Source organism: Hyperolius riggenbachi, chromosome 10, assembly GCF_040937935.1.
Source record: "Hyperolius riggenbachi isolate aHypRig1 chromosome 10, aHypRig1.pri, whole genome shotgun sequence".
NCBI lineage: Eukaryota > Metazoa > Chordata > Amphibia > Anura > Hyperoliidae > Hyperolius > Hyperolius riggenbachi.
Window position 1 is genome coordinate 260,300,121 of NC_090655.1, and position 20,567 is coordinate 260,320,687.

General features: G+C 47.6%; 1 protein-coding gene across 1 annotated transcript in view; it reads left to right on the top strand.

The window, feature by feature from the left end:
- LOC137537135 (uncharacterized) overlaps positions 1-20,567 on the top strand; it is a 171,530-nt gene that overhangs the window by 67,470 nt on the left and 83,493 nt on the right. The window contains exons 8-10 of the mRNA XM_068259265.1: positions 1,035-2,009; positions 2,559-3,523; positions 14,824-15,305. Coding sequence (XP_068115366.1) covers positions 1,035-2,009; positions 2,559-3,523; positions 14,824-15,305 — 2,422 coding nt within the window. The remainder of the gene's footprint in view (positions 1-1,034; positions 2,010-2,558; positions 3,524-14,823; positions 15,306-20,567) is intronic.

Here is a 20,567-nt window from a genome sequence, read left to right on the forward strand (position 1 = left end):
CTCCCACCGCCACCGCCTCCCAAGCTCCACGTGCCCCAGACCAGCGGCTCCATCTCAGGCCGGTGCAGGACGTTGCCCCAGCAGCCGCGGACCGCAGAGCAGCCGCGGACCGCCAGCCCTCTCGTCAGAGACAGGGTCTCCATCAAGAAGGCTCTGGGACACTGCTTGCTGTAGACCCCCGAAGGGGGTTCCCGTTCGCCGGGCCATCACTGCTGACACCCAGCCGACCCTCCGGGGCTGCCTGGTCCTCTCACCTCTCCCAGCAAGCGAGCGAATCTGTTCACCCCAGTGAGGGGGAGAACTTGTGCCGCTGCACACCTCGGAACTGTTTGTTGCCTGCTGCCACCACCGGAGTCCCCGCTGCCCTGCCTGACACTGGCCCCACGCTCGTAGGCCGCTGCTGGCCACAACAAGGGCCCCCATGCCCTGCAACCCTGCCTGACACCACTCAGCTCCGCTGATGTCCTGGACAGGATAAGATGAGATGGTGAGACCACGCAAAAACTTTATTTATTCTTTACTGCTGGCACTTTATTTATCGTTTACTGCTGGTACTGTAATGCATTGCTCTTTGTGTCTGCTCTTTGGGCCTGCTTCCACCCGCTCCATGGCACCCCGCTATTAGCCCACCAAGCCTGCTGCTCCCAAGGTGGGCTCCCTATGTATGTACGCTCCTGAGAACTCATGCCTGCTGCCCGCTCTGCTTCCCAGGCCACACTACACCAGCTGCTGCCATCTCAAGCATGAGAGCAGAGAAACTGCCCCCACGGGATGATAAACCCACCCGTGTACTATCCCGCACCGAACTCCTGGAATGGGAGCCCCCTGCTTGCTGCGACCGGCCCTCTGACTCTTCCCTGTGGGAGTTAGTCAGTGCCCACATTGCACACCTGACTGGCAGCGCCAGGGGCCCTCCAAACAAACGTCGCCACAGGGGGAGAAGGGCAGGGGCTCGGGTGAGACTGAAGAGAAGGGGACTACACACTCCTATACCGGCCATACTCCTAGCAAACGTATGCTCTCTTCCAAACAAGGTGGATGAACTGCTCCTACTGCTTAGCCGCAAACTCTCGCTAAGCAGGAACACCCCAGTGCTCTGCTTCACGGAGACCTGGCTCAACGGAAACGTCCCAGACGACGCCTTACAGATGCCAGGCTACTTCCTCTTCCGGGCAGATCGGGACCAAGAACTCTCTGGGAAAATGAGAGGGGGCGGCATATGCTTCTATGTAAACTCCGACTGGTGCACCAACGTAACACCCCTCAGCACGTTCTGCTGCCCAGATGTCGAACTCCTAGCCATCAACTGCAGACCCAGATACTCACCTAGGGAGTTCTCCTCCTTCATTCTGGCAGGGGTCTACATCCCCCTGGATTCCAACACCAAGAATGCCCTGAGAACACTGAGTGACTATATCTCGGGGTGGGAAACAGCTTTTCCTGAGGCCCTCATCATCATCTTAGGTGACTTCAATAGCGCAAACCTGCGACAGGAGCTGCCCCACTTCCAGCAGCACATCACCTGCCCCACCAGGAACCACAACACCCTGGACAAATGCTACACGGCCCTCAGAAATGCCTATAAGGCCACCCGAGGCGCTCCCCTGGGGAACTCAGACCACTGTGTGATCCACCTTATCCCCACCTACAGGAGGCAACTTGAGACGATAAAGCCCATCACTAGAACTGTCAAGAAGTGGACCACGGATGCAAAACTGAGGCTGCAAGCCTGCTTGGAATGCACCGACTGGGTGGTCCTGGAAGCACCCACCTTGGAGGAATGGTCAGATAATGTTCTCTCCTACATCTGCTTCTGCGAAAACGCATGCATCCCGACCAAAACCTTCAAAGTCTTCCCAAATGAAAAGCCCTGGTTCAACAGCAACCTACGATGCCTATGGAAAATCAAGGAGGTGGCGCACAAGACGGGCACTACAGAAGAGTTCAGAGAAGCCAGAAACTCCCTGAATAGAGAACTGAAAACGGCAAAGAGGGCCTACTCTAACAAGGTTGGCCTCAGCCTTCAGTCAAACAACTCACGGGAAGTTTGGAAGGGTCTCAGGGCAGCCACGAACTTTAAGCCCCCCCCCCTCAACATGCAGCCCCCAGCTCCCAACTGGTAGAGGAACTCAATGAGTTCTACTGCAGATTCGATCTACAACCCAAGCAGCCCGCGGCTGCAGCATCCTCCACGGCCCCAGCATCCCAGCCAGCACTGGATCCCTCGGCATCCGCGAAAAAGGATGCCCGGGGCCCCCCAGTGGCCAGTGGCACCCCCGCTCTGACCACAGTGCAAGAGGAGGATGTGCTACGACACCTCCGCAGACTTAATCCCAGGAAAGCCTCGGGCCCGGATGGGGTGTCCTCACGCTGCCTGAGAACCTGCGCAAACCAACTAGCTCCCACCCTCACCTCTCTCTACAACAGATCCCTATCAGAGGGGGGGGGGGGTCCCCTCCTGCTTCAAAAGGTCCACAATCATACCAGTCCCCAAAAAACCTGGGAACATGGAGCTCAACAACTTCAGACCCGTAGCCCTGACCCCCGTCATCATGAAGGTATTCGAGAGGCTGGTGCTGGCCCACCTGAAGCATTCCACCAGCACCCTCCTTGAACCACACCAGTTTGCCTACAGGGAAAACCGATCAGTTGATGATGCCATCAATGTCAGCCTAGCATACATCTCGGAACACCTCGACAGACCAGGGGCCTACGCGAGGGTCCTTTTCCTGGACTTCAGCTCGGCCTTTAATACCATCTGCCCGGACATTCTGATTGACAACCTTGCGCATCTTGGGATAGACTCCCTCCTCTGTAGGTGGGTTAAGGACTTTCTCTCCAACAGAACTCAACGGGTCAAGCTTGGCAGTCACATCTCCAGCGAGAGAACCACTAATGTCGGTGCACCGCAAGGCTGCGTGCTTTCCCCACTCCTGTTCTCCCTGTATACCAACAAATGCACCTCGACCTCCGACTCCGTCAAAGTTATTAAATTCGCTGACGATACCACGCTTATCGGCCTCATCGACAGAAACGGGGAGGACCCTTATCGAAATGAAATTGCGAGGATCTGTGATTGGTGCAAGGACAACAATCTTGTTCTCAACATGGCAAAGATAGTGGAACTGATCGTGGACTTCCGGAAACTCCCCCCTGCCCCCCTCCCTGTGTTCATCGACGGGTCTGAGGTCTCCAAAGTTCGAAGCGTACGGTTCTTAGGCACAACCCTAACAAGCGACCTCAAATGGGAGCAGAACACTACTAAAACCCAGAAGAAAGCACAGCAAAGGCTATTCTTCCTGCACCAATTGAAGAAATTCGGCATGTCACGGGAACTGCTGACCAGCTTTTACACCTCGACCATCGAATCCATCCTCTGCTGCTCCATCATAGTCTGGTATCCACAGAGTGATAAACGCAGCAGAAAAGATCATCGGCGCCCACCTGCCCTCACTAGATCTCCTCTACTCCACGAGGATGAAGACAAGGGCCACCAAGATCCTACTCGACCCCTCCCACCCAGGCAGACGCTACTTTGAGACCCTTCCATTGGGACGCCGGCTCAGATCCATCCCCTCCAAAACCACTAGGCGTATGAACACCTTCTTCCCCCAAGCAGTTCACCTGCTGAACTCACTGAACTCAAGACCCCCGCCCCCCCACCACCACCACCATCACTGGGACACTCTAGCCCCCAGGGCAACCCAAGACTCTAAATGTGTTGCTCTATACGGTTGCGTGTATGTTTTGCTTTGCCTTGATTATGTTTGCCGGGTGTTATATGCTTGCCGGGTGTTAATTGTTATATGTACCTGAACTGCCACTTGCCATGTGAACCACAAGCAATTCCGGGCCCACCAATCGGTGTGCTTGGTGACAATAAAGATGATTCTGATGATTCTGATTCTGATGTGGGTCTGACCTCAAGGGACATCAAAACGAGGCTCAACGAACACAAGAGCAATATACGCAATCCTGAATCACTAACAGAGAAAGGGGAAAAGGATGCGGGAAAAAAGAGGGAATATCCCCTAGCATGACATTTCACTGAATGTAACCATAATGTGAGCCAGCTTCGGTGGCAGGTACTTGAAGTGGTCCAACATCATGAGGGAAGAGAATTTAGAAAGGAGTTGCTTAGGCCTGAGGCTTGGTGGATGGACAGGCTGGGATCGCAGTCCCCCGGCGGCCTCAACGAGGACTTCAGTTTAAGGTGTTTCTTATAATTGGTGTTTGTCCTTTTGACAGTAAGGGTTAAAATTTTGGAAAAGTGTTGTGCCCGCCCCCCAATTGCTGGGAGGGGTGTGTCTATGTAAGTTTGTCTATATGTAAGCTTCAGTTTGTTCAGATGGTTGAGCACTTGAGAAAGGGCATGTAGCCCGAAACATTGTGCTTTCAGTTTGCTGTACAACCACATAAATATGAAATAAATACAGAAGAGTTCCTCTTTAAGGGTCGAGTCCGGATCTGATTGTTTGTGTATGGACAGGAAAGCTGAATGAACATGAGGAGGACTGAGAGGGGGAGGTGATGTCTGCTCCGCCAGTCTTTTTTAGCTGTGCTATTTAGCAGGGTCATGTACAAGAGGATATGAATGAGGGATTAGAGAGATCAGGGTTCAGGGAGGGAGAGTGGAAGAGGGGAGGAAAGTCACAAGGGCAGCCTGACCCTGACTGGAGAGCTTGTTGTAGATTGTATTTGTAGACTTCACCCAACTTGTCTGTCCTGTTCACTGATCATCATTATCATCCACCACATGCTGACATGCAGTGAAGGGAGAAGAGCTTTCTGTTTGATGCTCAACTCGGGTTCCTTTTAAAATGGACATCCCAGTCCAGACAAATTCTCCAGAAATTCTGCCTCTTCCTGGTGTAAGAAACTGTAACTTCCTGTAACTATGGTGACACATCCATACTACATCTCCGACAATGAAATGCATCTGTACAATTAAGGTTTTGTTCAATGAAGAGAAGCATTGAAACACTAATAGTATTAGATGGCTGAGTGGCGAGGATTACACAGAGCATGCAGTTAGCATATTCACCACAAGATGGCAATCTCACATCTCCCAGATGGAACGCACAGTCTGGAAATAATAAAACCAAAGAGAGGAAGAGGCGTAGCAGAAGGAGAAGTTGCAGGAGGTGGAGGGAAAGCACGGATGGAAGAGGTAATTGCGTGATTGTTGTTATATATTGAGCAGAGCAGAGGTCGGAGTGGATATACTTTTACAGAGGAGGTCACAGTACATCTGTCACTATCCTGATCATCCCCCTTGAAGTAACTGCCATACAACTACCCAACCCAGGCTACCCAATATGGGGCACGTCTGGCTCCCTATATAGGGGTGGCTACCTAATGTGGGATACATCTGGCTACCTATATTGGAGGGCTACATAATAATGGATACATCTGGTTACCTATATTGGTAGCTACCTAATATAGGGCACATCTGGCTACCTATATGGGGGTGACTACCAAATATGTGGCAAATCTGGCTACCTATATTGGAGGCCTACATAATATGTGACTGACTGCTTTATTCCCCATCTGGTGATTAGTGATTGAATATCGTTCGACTATTTACTGATATTGCGTTTCCTGTTTATTGATGGCCTGCATACGTATCTGTCTCCCTACATAGTCTGCTGGGCCATGCTCTTCTCCAGTTATGTACTATGTTCCCAAGGAACGCATGGCCAGACTCCCACCTCCATTTTACCCGAGCCCCCACCGGCGCACCCCCTTCTCCCCCTCACCGCTTTTCTGCTGGGAACACCGATCAGGTGTTCTCCCTGATGCCAGGGCCCTAAAGAAGTCCATCTGGGGTCACATCCACATCCTCACTAGACCCGATACACAGGCAGAGAGCTCCACAGAGGCAGACTTGCAGGGGCTCTCATTAGACGGTCCATCCTCCGGCCATCCCATCCATCTTCCTAGCAAACGTCCAATCCCTTCCCAGTAAGCTCAATGAGCTCCTGAGTCCTTTCATTTAGCTCCTGGCTCAACAATAACATCCCAGATAACCCACTACATCTCCCAAACGTTAGCCTCTTCCAAGCCCGATAGAGACGTTATATTATCTGGGAAGGAAAGAGGAGGCGGCATCTGCTTCTACATCAGCTCCGCATGGTGCCCAGCCACTACCATTCTTACTAAATTCTGCTGCTCCTCATCAACTTCACACCCACTTACTCACCAAGAGAGTTCTCCTCCTTTGTACTCATAGGAGTCTACACTACACTACTACAATCTGGCAACCTGTATTGGCGGCACCGATACATGGCTATCTATACTGGCTGCACCTATACCTGGCAACCTGAAATGAAGCATCTATTCTAGGCTACCTATACTGGCTGCACCTATTCCAGGATGGGAAAAGTGGGATACCAATACATAACCTGAAAGCCACCACAGCAGCATGGCCCTTTTTTACATTTGGGCATCTTTTTTAAGGTGGGCAGAAACGATCGTTCAGGCCCACTAGTGGAAGGATAGCTGCTATCCAATTCAATCAGATTAATGGAATCGATCTGAAAAAGGGATCAATGCAATTGATTTTACAATTGAATTGGAGAATTGATCGTTTGAAGAATCATATCGTTTATGGCCACCTTAACCTGCTCCCGACTACGTCACGCCGATGGGCGTGGCTGCGGCAGCAGCCCCAGGACCGCCTAACGCCGATTGGCGTAAAGTCATGGGGCTCTGTTTTGCAGGAGTTCGCGAGCAGGGTGCGCGCGCATCTCCTGCTTGGTGGGCGGAGCTCCGCCTTCAGTCTCCGAGCGGCATCTAATTACATGCACAGCGCTGCGATCTGCAGCAGCACTGTACTGGGGACAGCCGTGTGACACGGCTGTCCCCTCCTGAGACACAGAGGTCATTGGCTGTCATCGGCTGAAGCCTATGACAGCTGATCACCGGGATTGGCTGGCGGGGGGAGGGAGTGTTGGTTACAGCTGGACAAAAAAAAAACACTTATTTTTATAAAGAAAACACACACACATACAAACAAATATACAAACAAACAAACATTGGGGGGGGGGGGGGGGCGATCAGACCCCTCCAACAGAGAGCTCTGCTGGTGGGGGGAATCACTTGTGTGCTGTGTCGAGTGGCCCTGCAGCTTGGCCTTAAAGCCGCAGTGGCCAATTTAATGCAAAATGGCCTGGTCTTTAGGGGGGTTTAACACTGAGGTCCTCAAGAGGTTAATTAGGATAATTGGATAGGGGTGCAAATTCAGTGCTTGCCACAGGCGCTATTACCCCTAGATTCGCCACTGCATGTGGGTAGCTTGGAATGAACAACCAATCTTAGTTACTTTAAGGCATGAAAGAAACTGAGAAAAAATTCTTCTGCCAGTTTTCTTTCTAGAAAAGTACTTAGGCTGAAGTTTGAACCTTAACCACCTGAGCGGTATGGATGAGCTCAGCTCGCCCATACCGCCGCAGGGGATCGCATGGCCCCAGGTGAGTTGTTTTTTTAATACAAATTGTTTTAGATCATGTAGCTAGCACTTGGCTAGCTACATGTAGCCACCGATAACCGCCGGCACCCTCTGATCCCCCCCTATTGCCGCCCTTATACATACCTCCCCCCGGAACCCGCAATGGTACAACCTCTCCAATAGCCTCCAGGCGTCACTATGGGTAGGATCGGGACTGCGCATGACGTCAGACATCATGTCTGATTGTCGCCATAGCGATGACAGAAGCTGTTCCGGGAAGTTGCGGTTCTCGCGGGATCGTGGATAGGTAAATATAGCCGGCAGCGATCGGGGGGAACAGAGCAGTGCCTGGGGACTTGGGGCACATGTGTAGCTAGCCTAGTGCTGGTCACACTATATAAAAGAAGTTTGTAACAAAAATTTCCCTCCCGCGGACGCATGGCCGCAAAAATTGAATGCCAGGGAGGTTAAAAGACAATTAAAGTGAGAGGGATATGGGGACTGCCATATTTATTTCCTTTTAAACATGAAAAGTTGCCTGGCAGCTCTGCTGATCTATTTGGCTGCAGTAGTGTCTGAATAACCCCAGAAACAAGCATGCAGCTAATCTTGTCAGATCTGACAGTTTTGTCAGAAACACCTGATCTGCTGCATGCTTGTTCAGGGTCTATGGCTGAACTGAAGCTGATAGTAAAATGTCTCTGGAGTACTCTGTACACCAGGCGTTATATATCCTCCAAGCTTTATGATCTATTTGTTTCGTTATTGTATTCTTGCTCTGAATCAAAGCCTCAGACAGATTATCTGAAAATCCTTTTGATTTTAGGATACCCCACCACTCAGGTTCCATGTGGAGAGATGAAGAAGTCTGAGCTGAGCAGGGCCCGGTGTCAGGAGATCTGGACGATCCGGCAACAGGATAGGTTCTGTTATTGCTGAACTCTGCAGTAGAGCAAACCATGGTCTTTAGGGGACAAAGAGCTTCTTTTAGAATAGCTCGGGCCTGGTATCTCTGGATCTTGTTGAGAACCTGCAGTAATAAGTTTAGTGGAGGAAACACACAGATTAGATTCAATCCCCAATCCACCAAAAAAGCATCCACCTCAGGGGTGCCCCAAAGAGCCAATATGTCCCTGTAACCTCATTGTTCAGACATTTGTCATGTGTGAGCGCTGATCGGCTGAAATAGTCTGCCAGACAATTCAAAGACTCCTTCAGGTGTACTGCTTTAAAGCCCCGTCTACACGTGGCGACGTGTCTTATCAATCGAGCCGCTAATGCGGCTTGATTGATAAGATCTGACAGGTCGGATCTTGCCACCGCTGATTCCCTGCTCGTTCCCCACGAGCGGAAGATAAGCGGCCCCGCATGGGGATGAGGGGGGATTGAATCCGATGCCCGGGCGAGCAGGGGCGCGGCGGGTAAGCGCGGGGATGTGGAAGAGGCGATCCGGCGGCTAATCGAGCCGCCGGATCGCCTCGTGTAGATGGGGCTTTAGGCATTCATAATTCTGCTCTGCCCAGTGGGGAAGTCTGTGACCAAAACAATTGTCTTCTCGTTTCATCCCCAAAAGCTCCCCCCACCCAAATTTATATATGCTATGATACTGCTGCTGTCAGTCCGTACAGTAACATAATATCAAAATATCTGTACGCTGAAGGGCTTGCCATACAGCCTACAACCAACTCTCTGCTGTTCAAGGATTGATTCTGGATCCATGTGGGCCACCCAACCCCAAGAGCTGCCATCTGTCATGGTTGTCTTTTGGGATGGATAACTCCATTGGCCATTATTCATAAAGTGTTACTGAACGCTTATTGAGCTTTAGGTAATTTAGCACTATCATTTAGGGGAAGTTAGTATTCATAGGTGACATCGGATGTCAGTATTGTGCGTGCGGTATTCTGGCGGTAATTGTGCGGTACATTTTCCGAAACTAGTATTCAAGAAGCAGGAAAGGGGCGTGTCAGGGTGGTAAATTCCGAGCGCAATATCGCCCGCACTGCCCTGTCTTTATTTATGTTTCTGCTGTTGTTGTATCTAAAGGGAACCTGAACTGAGTAAAATTATTTAAAATAAACACATGATGTAGCTGCAAATCAATATTACATCCTTACCTCGCTGTCAGTTCCTCTCAGAAGCTCACAATTTTCTTCTTACAGTGATCCTTTCCAGTTCTGACAATATTTTGTCAGAACTAAAATATACCAGTTACTGTCAGTTATATATCAGCTGCTGTCAATTACAACTGAATGTGTAAGCTAATGCCCATGTTTCCCTATGGCTCAAGTGGGCAATATTGCAGTTTAACAGTGTGCTAACCAGGAAGCTGTTATGGGGTAATGGCCATTTTTTTTTCAAAATGGTGGACAAAAAATTCCATTGATCACAGAGGACAAACAGGATGCTGAAGAGGAGAAAGATTGATGAGTAGACTACACAGGAGGTAAGTATGACATGTTTATGTTTATTTTGACTTTTCATTTGCAGTTCAGGTTCTCTTTAAATTGTAACTATTACTTGTTATGGAGCACATATGAACACACCCCTAGTAGCGCCAAAAGCTTTTTAGCCAGCCTCCGTAGCCCACAATGCACCTTCCTTACCCACAATGCACTTGAAAACGTCTTTTATTCGATAAAAGATTGCTAGTGTCGATATTTACTGCATGCTTACCGCATCATTACCGAACACTAGCGATCTTTTAATGAACAACTGCTGACAACTACAAAAAAAAATTGCTGAATACTACTAAGCATTTGGTACATTTCACATGCGGTAAATTAACGAAAAGCAGATTTTTACCGCAAATTGTTTGATGAATTGAGGCCATAGGCTTCCCTGGATAGATGAGGTGGATTCTGCCACCAGATGAGGGATACTTTCACAACTTCTTGTCTAAGGATCTGAAGTTCTTTGTTCCAGACTTTGAGTATCCATTTTTGTAGGATCGTGGTGTGTAGTTGTCCCCACTGGAGTGCCAGGAATGTGGAGGTCAATATTCTCAGGACTGCCATGGCCTTTCCTATTGATATGGCCCCTGTATTCTGAAAAGCGAGAAAAGAAAAGACTTAAAGTGGATCCGAGGTGAACTTTTACTCATTGCATAATTGTTCCTTTCCTATTGTTTATAGGGGGCATTCCTCAAGCCAAATACTTTTTTTGTTTTAATACTCTAATTCCCTATAAACTAAATACCCCATGCCCACAGGTTTTCAGAGAGCCTTGGCAGTAGCAAAGGGTCATGGGAGCTCAGTCTGGGAAGTAGGAGAGGGAGGTGTTACTAGCCATTGATTTCAGAGGCAGAGGGGAGGAGGGGGGATTAGGTTTTTTTTTTCACAGTCTTAGTGATCAAGATACAGATAAGCCTGCCTCTGTGTAATGTTTACAAACAACATGGCTGCTGTCATTGTATCATAGGAAGAAAAAGTGAATTTGTCCCTGAGGTTTTTGACACAAGGAACACTGGGGGAATAATATCCCTGAAGTTTCTGACGTTTGGAGTGTGAGATTTTGGTGGTGGTTGGGGGAGGGGAGGTGTCACAAGGAAATTTCTTGGGGTTGGGTGTTGACTGAGGAATATTTTCAGATGTGAGCTGGAGTAAAACACTGAGGTAGGTAAATAGTAAACACATAGATGGCAGTTGTGCTGGTTCCTGTTTAGCAGTTAGATGTCAGGTGATCAGCAGGCTGGAGCCAGTGAGCTCATGCAAGTATATACGAAATCCAGCACGTTTCTGATTATCATGAAGACAATTCAATCATGTTAAATAAGTTTTTACGAATCCCATTCCACAATTTAATCCCTCTGTTAATGTCTTAAAGGGGTTCTGTGGAGGGGGTTAAAAAGACAAAATCTGACACTTACCTGGAGCTTCTATTGGCCTCCTGCAGCTGTCATGTCCTGCGCCATCCTCCGATCCTCCATTCCCCACCACCGGTTCCGCTCTAATCTAGCGTGGCCGCACACGTCATCGGGAGCTTACTGTGCAGACGCAGTGCAAGAAAACATTGTACTGCACCTGCACAGTAAGCTCCCGGTGACGTGTGCGGGAGCGCGCACTATTCGTCTATTTAGACGGATAATAGACCGCGGCCGGCAGCGGGGAAACGAGGATCGTAGGAGGACGGTGCGGGACATTACAGCTGCAGGGGCCGATAGAAGCCCCAGGTAAGTGTTGGATTTTGTCTTTTGAGCCCCTCCACAGAACCCCTTTAAACATTTTTCATACATTTTATATTTCTTATTCTTAACCACCTTGGCGGTAATGACGAGCTCAGCTTGTCCATTACCTGACGCGGTGGATTTCTCAGCCCCTGGAGCGTCTTTTTGCACAAAATTTTAGGAGAGGGTGTAGCTAGCACTTGGCTACCTACATCACCCCTCTGATCGGCCCCGGCCTGCTCTGATCCCCCCTGAAAGCCGCTGTTTTGACTTAAACCCCCCCCCCCCCCGGAGCCTGAGCCGGCACAGCCTTTCTGTAGCCTACAGGGGTCGCTATGGCGGCAATCGGAACTGTGCATGACGTCATGTCAGATCATTGCCATAGCAACGCCTGAAACTATGGCGGAAGTCTCGGCCATCGCGGTATCTCTAAAAGCTACGTGGGACGCCATCACATGACAAGTAGGCGGACTTCCGCTGGAACTTCTGGCATGTGGAAATATGCGCGCCCCGGCACTGTCCCCTTCTGCCCAACTTATACAGGGGAGTCCACACAGGCTTCCTCCAAACAGGGAAAACAACTGAAAAGATATGCCTGAGTGTGTATATATATATATATATATATATATATATATATATATATATATATATATATATATATATATATATATATATATATATATATATATATATATATACGTCTCAAGGAGGGGTGCTGTCCTGAGGATGTGCTGGTAAAAACTATTTTCACCATCGTTGGCTTTTATAAAAAAAATAAATAAATAAATGTATGTACTTTATTGATGGGGTTCATAGAAAACTACTTCCTTAATTTATTTCGTTTTTTTATTTCTTTGTTACATTTTCCTACTTCTAATTTGTACAGCTGTGATGTGTATTTATGGCCAGATGTCACTAGGCAGCAGTGTGAGACAATAACAGAGGACTTCTGCTTTCATTTTCTATATTTTCTGCTAGAGAGTGAGATCAAAGTATTCCAGGAATTAACAGCACAACAAATTCTGCCAACTGAGGTGAAAAGCAGCAGAGCACTTATCTCAAACTAGATAATTCTATTGAAGCTGCTAATGGGATAATAGTTGTGCTTTAAATACTGAGCCCATAAGGTCCTCCTGGAGCAGCTACCACCTCCAGCTGGTGCCTCACACGTATGCACACTCTCTGTATTACCTTATATCTGGATTTCTATTACATCTTATGCTATAAATCGTGCATCTAAATACACCTCTTATCATTTGTGTTTATTACTGCAGTCACAGGAGTTTTATGTTTATCCCAGCCGTTATAGAAGGTAGGCCTGTATCTCTTCCCTGTGACTGAGGACATTTCCCTGATAGCTGCTGTGCATGTGCTGCAGTTGTGGTTTGTGGTAATCACTGATGGACTGTGCTGCAGTTGTGGCGTGTGGGAATCAGTGATGGACTGCCGCTGTGCATGTGCTGCAGTTGTGGCTTGTGGTAATCACTGATGGACTGCCGCTGTGCATGTGCCGCAGTTGTGGCATGTGGTAATCCCTGATGGACTACCGCTGTGCATGTGCTGCAGCTGTGGCTTGTGGTAATCACTGATGGACTGCCGCTGTGCATGTGCTGCAGTTGTGGCTTGTGGTAATCACTGATGGACTGCCGCTGTGCATGTGCTGCAGTTGTGGCTTGTGGTAATCACTGATGGACTGCCGCTGTGCATGTGCTGCAGTTGTGGCTTGTGGTAATCACTGATGGACTGCCGCTGTGCATGTGCTGCAGTTGTGGCTTCTGGTAATCACTGATGGACTGCCATTATGCATGTGCTGCAGTTGTGGCTTGTGGTAATCACTGATGGACTGCCGCTGTGCATGTGCTGCAGCTGTGGCTTGTGGTAATCACTGATGGACTGCCGCTGTGCATGTGCTGCAGTTGTGGCTTGTGGTAATCACTGATGGACTGCCGCTGTGCATGTGCTGCAGTTTTGGCTTGTGGTAATCACTGATGGACTGCCGCTGTGCATGTGCTGCAGTTGTGGCTTGTGGTAATCACTGATGGACTGCCGCTGTGCATGTGCTGCAGTTGTGGCTTGTAGTAATCACTGATGGACTGCCGCTGTGCATGTGCTGCAGTTGTGGCTTGTGGTAATCACTGATGGACTGCCGCTGTGCATGTGCTGCAGTTGTGGCTTGTAGTAATCACTGATGGGCTGCCGCTGTGCATGTGCTGCAGTTGTGGCTTGTGGTAATCACTGATGGACTGCCGCTGTGCATGTGCTGCCGGTGTGGCTTGTGGTAATCACTGATGGACTGCAGCTGTGCATGTGCTGCAGCTGTGGCTTGTGGTAATCACTGATGGACTGCCGCTGTGCATGTGCTGCAGTTATTGCTTGTGGCAATCACTGATTGGCTGCCACGGTACATGTGCTGCAGTTGTGGCTTGTGGCAATTACTGATGAGCTGCCGCTGTGCATGTGCTGCAGTTGTGGCTTGTGGTCATCACTGATGGACTGCCGCTGTGCATGTGCTGCAGTTGTGGCTTGTGGTAATCACTGATGGACTGCTGCTGTGCATGTGCTGCAGTTGTGGCTTGTGGTCATCACTGATGGACTGCCGCTGTGCATGTGCTGCAGTTGTGGCTTGTGGTAATCACTGATGGGATGCCGCTGTGCATGTGCTGCAGTTGTGGCTTGTGGTAATCACTGATGGACTGCCGCTGTGCATGTGCTGCAGTTGTGGCTTGTGGTGGTCACTGATGGACTGCCGCTGTGCATGTGCTGCAGTTGTGGCTTGTGGTAATCACTGATGGACTGCCGCTGTGCTTCATGTGCTGCAGTTATTGCTTGTGGCAATCACTGATTGGCTGCCACTGTACATGTGCTGCAGTTGTGGCTTGTGGCAATTACTGATGAGCTGCCGCTTTGCATGTGCTGCAGTTGTGGCTTGTGGTAATCACTGATGGACTGCCGCTGTGCATGGGCTGCAGTTGTGGCTTGTGGTAATCACTGATGGACTGCCGCTGTGCATGTGCTGCAGTTGTGGCTTGCATCTGTAGGTAAGTTCTGCCTGGTAGATCATTTTCAATTTGTTTTTAAAGTAGCTCACAAGCTTAAAATTGGCAGCACCTCTGGTCTGAGAGATCACCAACCCCCAACAAAATGTTATTTTGTGTTCTCTGTTTATTAATACTAATGTTTTACATATATAATTTCTTATTCTTTTTAGAACTGAGCTCAAAGAACAAGAGACATATGTGAGGAGTGATCAACAGTCTATGGAGGAGGGTGACATGATGGGGACAATTAAAGAGGAAGAAGAGGAGACATATGTGAGGAGTGATCAGCAGTCTATGGAGGAGGGTGACATGATGGGGACAATAAAAGAAGAAGAAGAAGAGACATATGTGAGGAGTGATCAGCAGTCTATGGAGGAGAGTGACATGATGGGGACAATAAAAGAAGAAGAAGAGACGTATGTGAGGAATGATCAGCAGTTTATGGAGGAAGGTGACATGATGAAGACCGTTAAAGAAGAGGAGGAAAAAGAGACGTATGTGAGGCGTGATCAGCAGTCTGTGGAAGATTTAATAATGAGTGTGATTAAAGAAGAAGAAGAAACATATGTGAGGAGTGATCAGCAGTCTGCAGAGGGAGGTGACATGATGGGGACAACTATAGATGAGGACCCTCTTCCAGAAAGCAGAACAGGTGAGTTATCAAGATTAAATATTGAATATGTTTAGTTGTTATGACTGTGTCACATGTATACTGTATGTGTGTCACACCCTGTGGACATGTATGGCCAGTTGTTAAAATGTAAATTTTTCCGCATGCGGGAGAAGAAAATGTTGTTGCTTTTTTCACACACTGCATGCAATTCCTATTGCTGTCAGACAACCGCTGCAATGAGAATGGGAATAGGAGAGCAGCAAAGGCTAGACAGATACTGGTGATAAGGGATTTGATTATTAGGCACACAGATAGGGTCATCTGTTGAAGAAACCGTGAATGCCATACAGTGTGTTGTCTCCCAGATGCTCGGGTTCGGCATATAGCGGAACGCATTGGCAGATTATTGGGTGGGGCTGGGGAAGACCCGGCTGTCATGCTACGCATTAGTAACAATGACAAAGTTAATGGGAGATGGAAGGTCCTCAAAAATGACTTTCAGCTTCTTGGAGATAAACTTAAAGCAAAGACCTCCAAGGTGGTATTTTCTGAAATACTACCAGTGCCACGCGCTACATCTGAGAGACAGAGGGAGCTTAGGGAGTTACATAAGTGGCTGAGAAATTGGTGCAGGAAGGGGAAGGGGGGTTGTTCCAGGAGAACTGGGCTGACTTTGCAGTTGGCTACAGGTTCTTCTCCCCAATGCTGTAGGGATGGGCTACAGCTAAAGGGGGAGGGTGCAGCTGCATTGGGGAGAAGTTCGCTAAATGGTTAGAGGAGAAAAATCTCAATGTGTTGACAAGATAAGGTAAAAAAAACAGTTGTAGCCTAATATTACAGGGAATAGATAGGGGGTGGGGGCAGTGTAAAAAGTAAGGAGGTAGTGCAAAGTTCGTGAAGCCCATTAAATGTAACCAAAATTGGAAAATGTGGTGGTAAAACTATAAAGTGCATGGTAACCAATGCTAGGAAAATTGCTAATAAAATGGATGAAGCAAAGTTCGTTCTGATCGACAAAGGCTATGATATTGTGGGAATAACAGAGACATGGATGGATGAAAGCCATGACTGGATAGCAAATTTAGAGGGATACAATGTGTTTAGGAAGGACAGAGCAGGGAGAAAAGGTGGAGGGGTTTGTCTCTTTGTTAAATACTCTTTTACAGCTGCCATGAACGATGAACTGGATAAAGATTGTGAAGATGTGGATTCTGTTTGGGTAAATATTCATGGTGGAGATAATGGTTGTTAATTGCTTATTGGGGTGTGCTTCATGTCGCAATATATTCATGATACTGCCAAATGGCAAATACTACAGCAGATTGAAAGAACTACAAGTAGAAGTGAGGTCATAGTTATGGGTGATTTCAACCTTCCAGACATTGATTGGGATATTGAAACTACTCATTCCAGTAAAAGTGGCAGATTTCTGTCAACCCTACAGAACAATTGACCAGATAAAAGACAAGATAATGTATCAAATGTGCAGGTTCAAGAACATTTTGGGAATAGTGATCACAACATAACGTTTGATCTGGTGATTGATAGGTCACAGAACAGCGGAGCATCTAAAAATATAAAGTTTAGAGAAGCAAAGTTAAGTCAACCCAGGCAGGCACTAAGTTCGGTGGACTGGGATAAAATAATCCCAGGGAAGAACACTGAAGGAATTATTCCATATGGAAACAAAATGTCTAGGAATAGCAAAAAATGCCTCTTTGGATGAATGGAAAGGTTAGAGATAAAATGAAGTGGAAAAAGAATGCTTATAAGGCCTTAAAACAGGAGGGGACCGAGGCTGCATTAAGCAATTATAAGGAGTGCAATAAAAGTTGTAAAAGTTGTTAAGCTGGCAAAGATTGAAACTGAAATTCAAATCGCTAGGAATATCAAATCTAACCCAAAGAAGTTTTAATATTAATTGATTAAATTAATTTTAATATTAAATATTCAATGCAGGAAGGAGTGAAGGCAAGACTAAATAAAATAAAAATGGATAAGGCACCTGGCCCGGATGGCATGCATCCTCGGGTCCTAAGGGAATTAAGTTCAGTTATTGATAAACTCCTTTATCTTATCTATTTGTGACTCCTTTTCAACTGGCAGAGTTCCAATAGACTGGTGTACAACCCACGTTTTCCCATTATTTAAAGTGACACTGAAGCTGAAAAAAAAAATGATGATATAATGAATTGTTTGTGTAGTACGGATAATTAACCATTTATGCCGCCTGGACATGATCCTCACGTCCAGGCGGCTGTTGCAATGCTGATGCGCGCTCCCGCGGGCACGCCCGTGCGCCCCGTGGTGTCCCCTGGTAGCCCAGGGATCAATCAATAGGAACATGGTTCCTGTTCATTGATCTGAGTCCCCAGCAGAAAAACCGACGGCCTCTCATAAGAGGCCTCGGTCTTCCTGGAAAAAAAAAAAGTTTCCGCTTCCGAGAAGCTAGGAGGACTGGAAAAATAAACAAACTCATTGTGGCCATCTTGTGGCCAAATAGTAAACTACATCTACATACTTTTTTTAGTACAAGAAACACATATTACATTAAAATTAACTGTTTATTTCCCACACCAAAAATTACCCAAATAAAATTTTTAATGAAAAAAAAAATTACAATAAAACAAAGAACATAAATAGTTACCTAAGGGTCTGAACTTTTTAAATATGCGTATGAAGAGGGTATATTACGACCGTTTTTTAAATTATAAGCTTGTAAATAGTGACGGAAGCAAAACTGAAAAAAAATGCACCTTTATTTCCAAATAAAATTTTGGCACCATAAATTGTGATAGGGACAAAATTTAAATGGTGTAATAACCAAGAGAAATGGGCAAATAAAATACATAGGTTTTAATTATGATAGCATGTATTATTTTAAAGCTATAATGGCCGAAAACTAAGAAATAATGACTATTTTTTCTTACTTTTCCTGTTGCATTTAAAAAACAATAATTCTTAGCAAAATGTACCACCTAAAGAAAGCCTAAGTAGTGGCGGAAAAAACAAGATATAGATCAATTCATTGTGATAATTATTGATAAAGTTATTAGCAAATAAATGGGAGGTGAAACTTGCTCTGTTGCATAAGGTGAAAAATCCCCGCGGGCTGAAATGGTTAACAGAACATAAGTAGCAAAAAAAATAAATAGTCTGTTTATTTTCAGTTACATAGTTTTTTTTATAACATTGCATCATTCTCTAATATTTGCAGTTTACACACTATGCTCAGCACTGTAAATTATTAAGATGTGGAATGTATTGCCACAGGAAGCAGTTATGGCAAATTCTATATCTGCATTTAAAGGGGGCTTAGAAGCAGTGCAGTTTCTAGGCTAAAATACACCCAGGGCGAGGGTGTAAAAATTGCGCCCCCTCCACAGGAGCAAGGTATGGGTGCCCGCAGTATAGGTAGCCAGCTATAGGTCCCCCCAGAATAGGTAGCCAGGCATAGGTGAGCCAATATAGTTGCCCCCGGTATAGGTTAGCCAGGTAGGTGCCTCCAGTATAGTTGCCCCCAGTATAGGTTAGCCAGGTAGGTGCCTCTAGTATAGGGAGCCAGTATAGTTGCCCCCGGTATAAATTAGATAGGTAGGTGCCCCAGTACAGGTTAGCTAGGTGGGTGCCTCTAATATAGGTAGCCAGAATAGTTGCCCCCAGCATAGGTTAGATAGGTAGGTGCCCCCAGTATGTGTTAGTTAGGTAGGTGCCTCCAATATAGGTAGCCAGTATAATTGCCACCTGTATAGGCTAGCTAGGTAGGTAGGTGCCCCCAATACAGGTTAGATAAGTAAGTGCCCCCAGTATAGGTAAGATAGGTAGCTGCCACCAGTATAGGTTAGATGGGTAGGTGCCCCTCAGTATAGGTTAGATAGGTAGGTGCCCCCCAGTATAGGTTAGATTAGGTAGCTGCCCCCCAGTATAGGTTAGATTAGATAGCTGCCCCCCAGTATAGGTTAGATTAGGTAGCTGCCCCCCAGTATAGGTTAGATTAGATAGCTGCCCCCCAGTATAGGTTAGATAGGTAGCTGCCCCCCAGTATAGGTTAATTAGATATGTAGATGCCCCCAGTATAGGTTAGATTAGGTAGGTGCCCCCCAGTATAGGTTAGATTAGGTAGCTGCCCCCCATAATGGAGGGGGGACCCGGAGCCACGGGGAGGGCAGCCCAACCTCTCCCTCCCTTCCTCTCCTCTCTCGGGACACCCTCCGTGCTCCCCCCTCAGATGTAGAGTAAGCAGGAAGCGCTGTATACAACTCACCTCCCTGCATTCCAATCGCCACTCTCTCGCTGTCAGTCTCCTCTCTGCATACACGCTGATACACACGCTGCTTCCGGCTAAACAGGAAGCAGCGTGTGTATCAGCGTGTATGCAGAGAGGAGACTAGCGGCGAGAGAGTGGCAATTGGAACGCAGAGAGGTGAGTTGTATACAGCGCTTCCTGCTCACTCAGCATCTGAGGAGGGAGCACGGAGGGCGGCCCGGGAGAGTAGAGGAAGGGAGGGAGAGGTCAGGCTGCCCTCCCCGTTGCTCCGGCTTCTCCCTCCATTACAGCGCCCCCCTCCCAACAGCGCTGAGGGCGGCGGCACGGCCCTAGAAACGGGCATGCGTAGATGCTTTCCTTGCATTGAAAGACATCCATGGCTATAATTACTAGGTAATGCCCAGTGGTGTTGATCCAGGGATTTTATCTGATTGCCATCTGGAGTTGGGAAGGAATTTTATCTCTTTTAGGGCTAATTGGACGATGCCTTGTAAGGGTTTTTCGCCTTCTTCTGGATCAACAGGGTTATGTGAGGGAGTAGACTGGTGTTGTACTTTATTTTCTGGTTGAACTCGATGGACGTATGTCTTGTTTCAACCCAAATAACTATGTAACTGCTGCCAGCTGGCCGTCATGTGCGGAAAACACAAAGAATTATCCGCCAAAAACCAGCATCCATTTTCAGCGAACTCAGGTGTCATCACTGTCATCAGCTCCTCCCCCTACACTGACTGCTACACAGCACTGTATCACACTACAGCCTCTCTAACACTGTCCCTGTATCAGCAGCAGCTCCTCCCCTTACACTGACTGCTACACAGCACTATATCACACTGCAGCCTCTCTAACACTGTCCCTGTATCAGCAGCAGCTCCACCCCCTACACTGACTGCTACACAGCACTATGTCACACTACAGCCTCTCTAACACTGTCCCTGTATCAGCAGCAGCAGCAGCAGCTCCTCCCCTTACACTGACTGCTACACAGCACTATATCACACTACAGCCTCTCTAACACTGTCCCTGTATCAGCA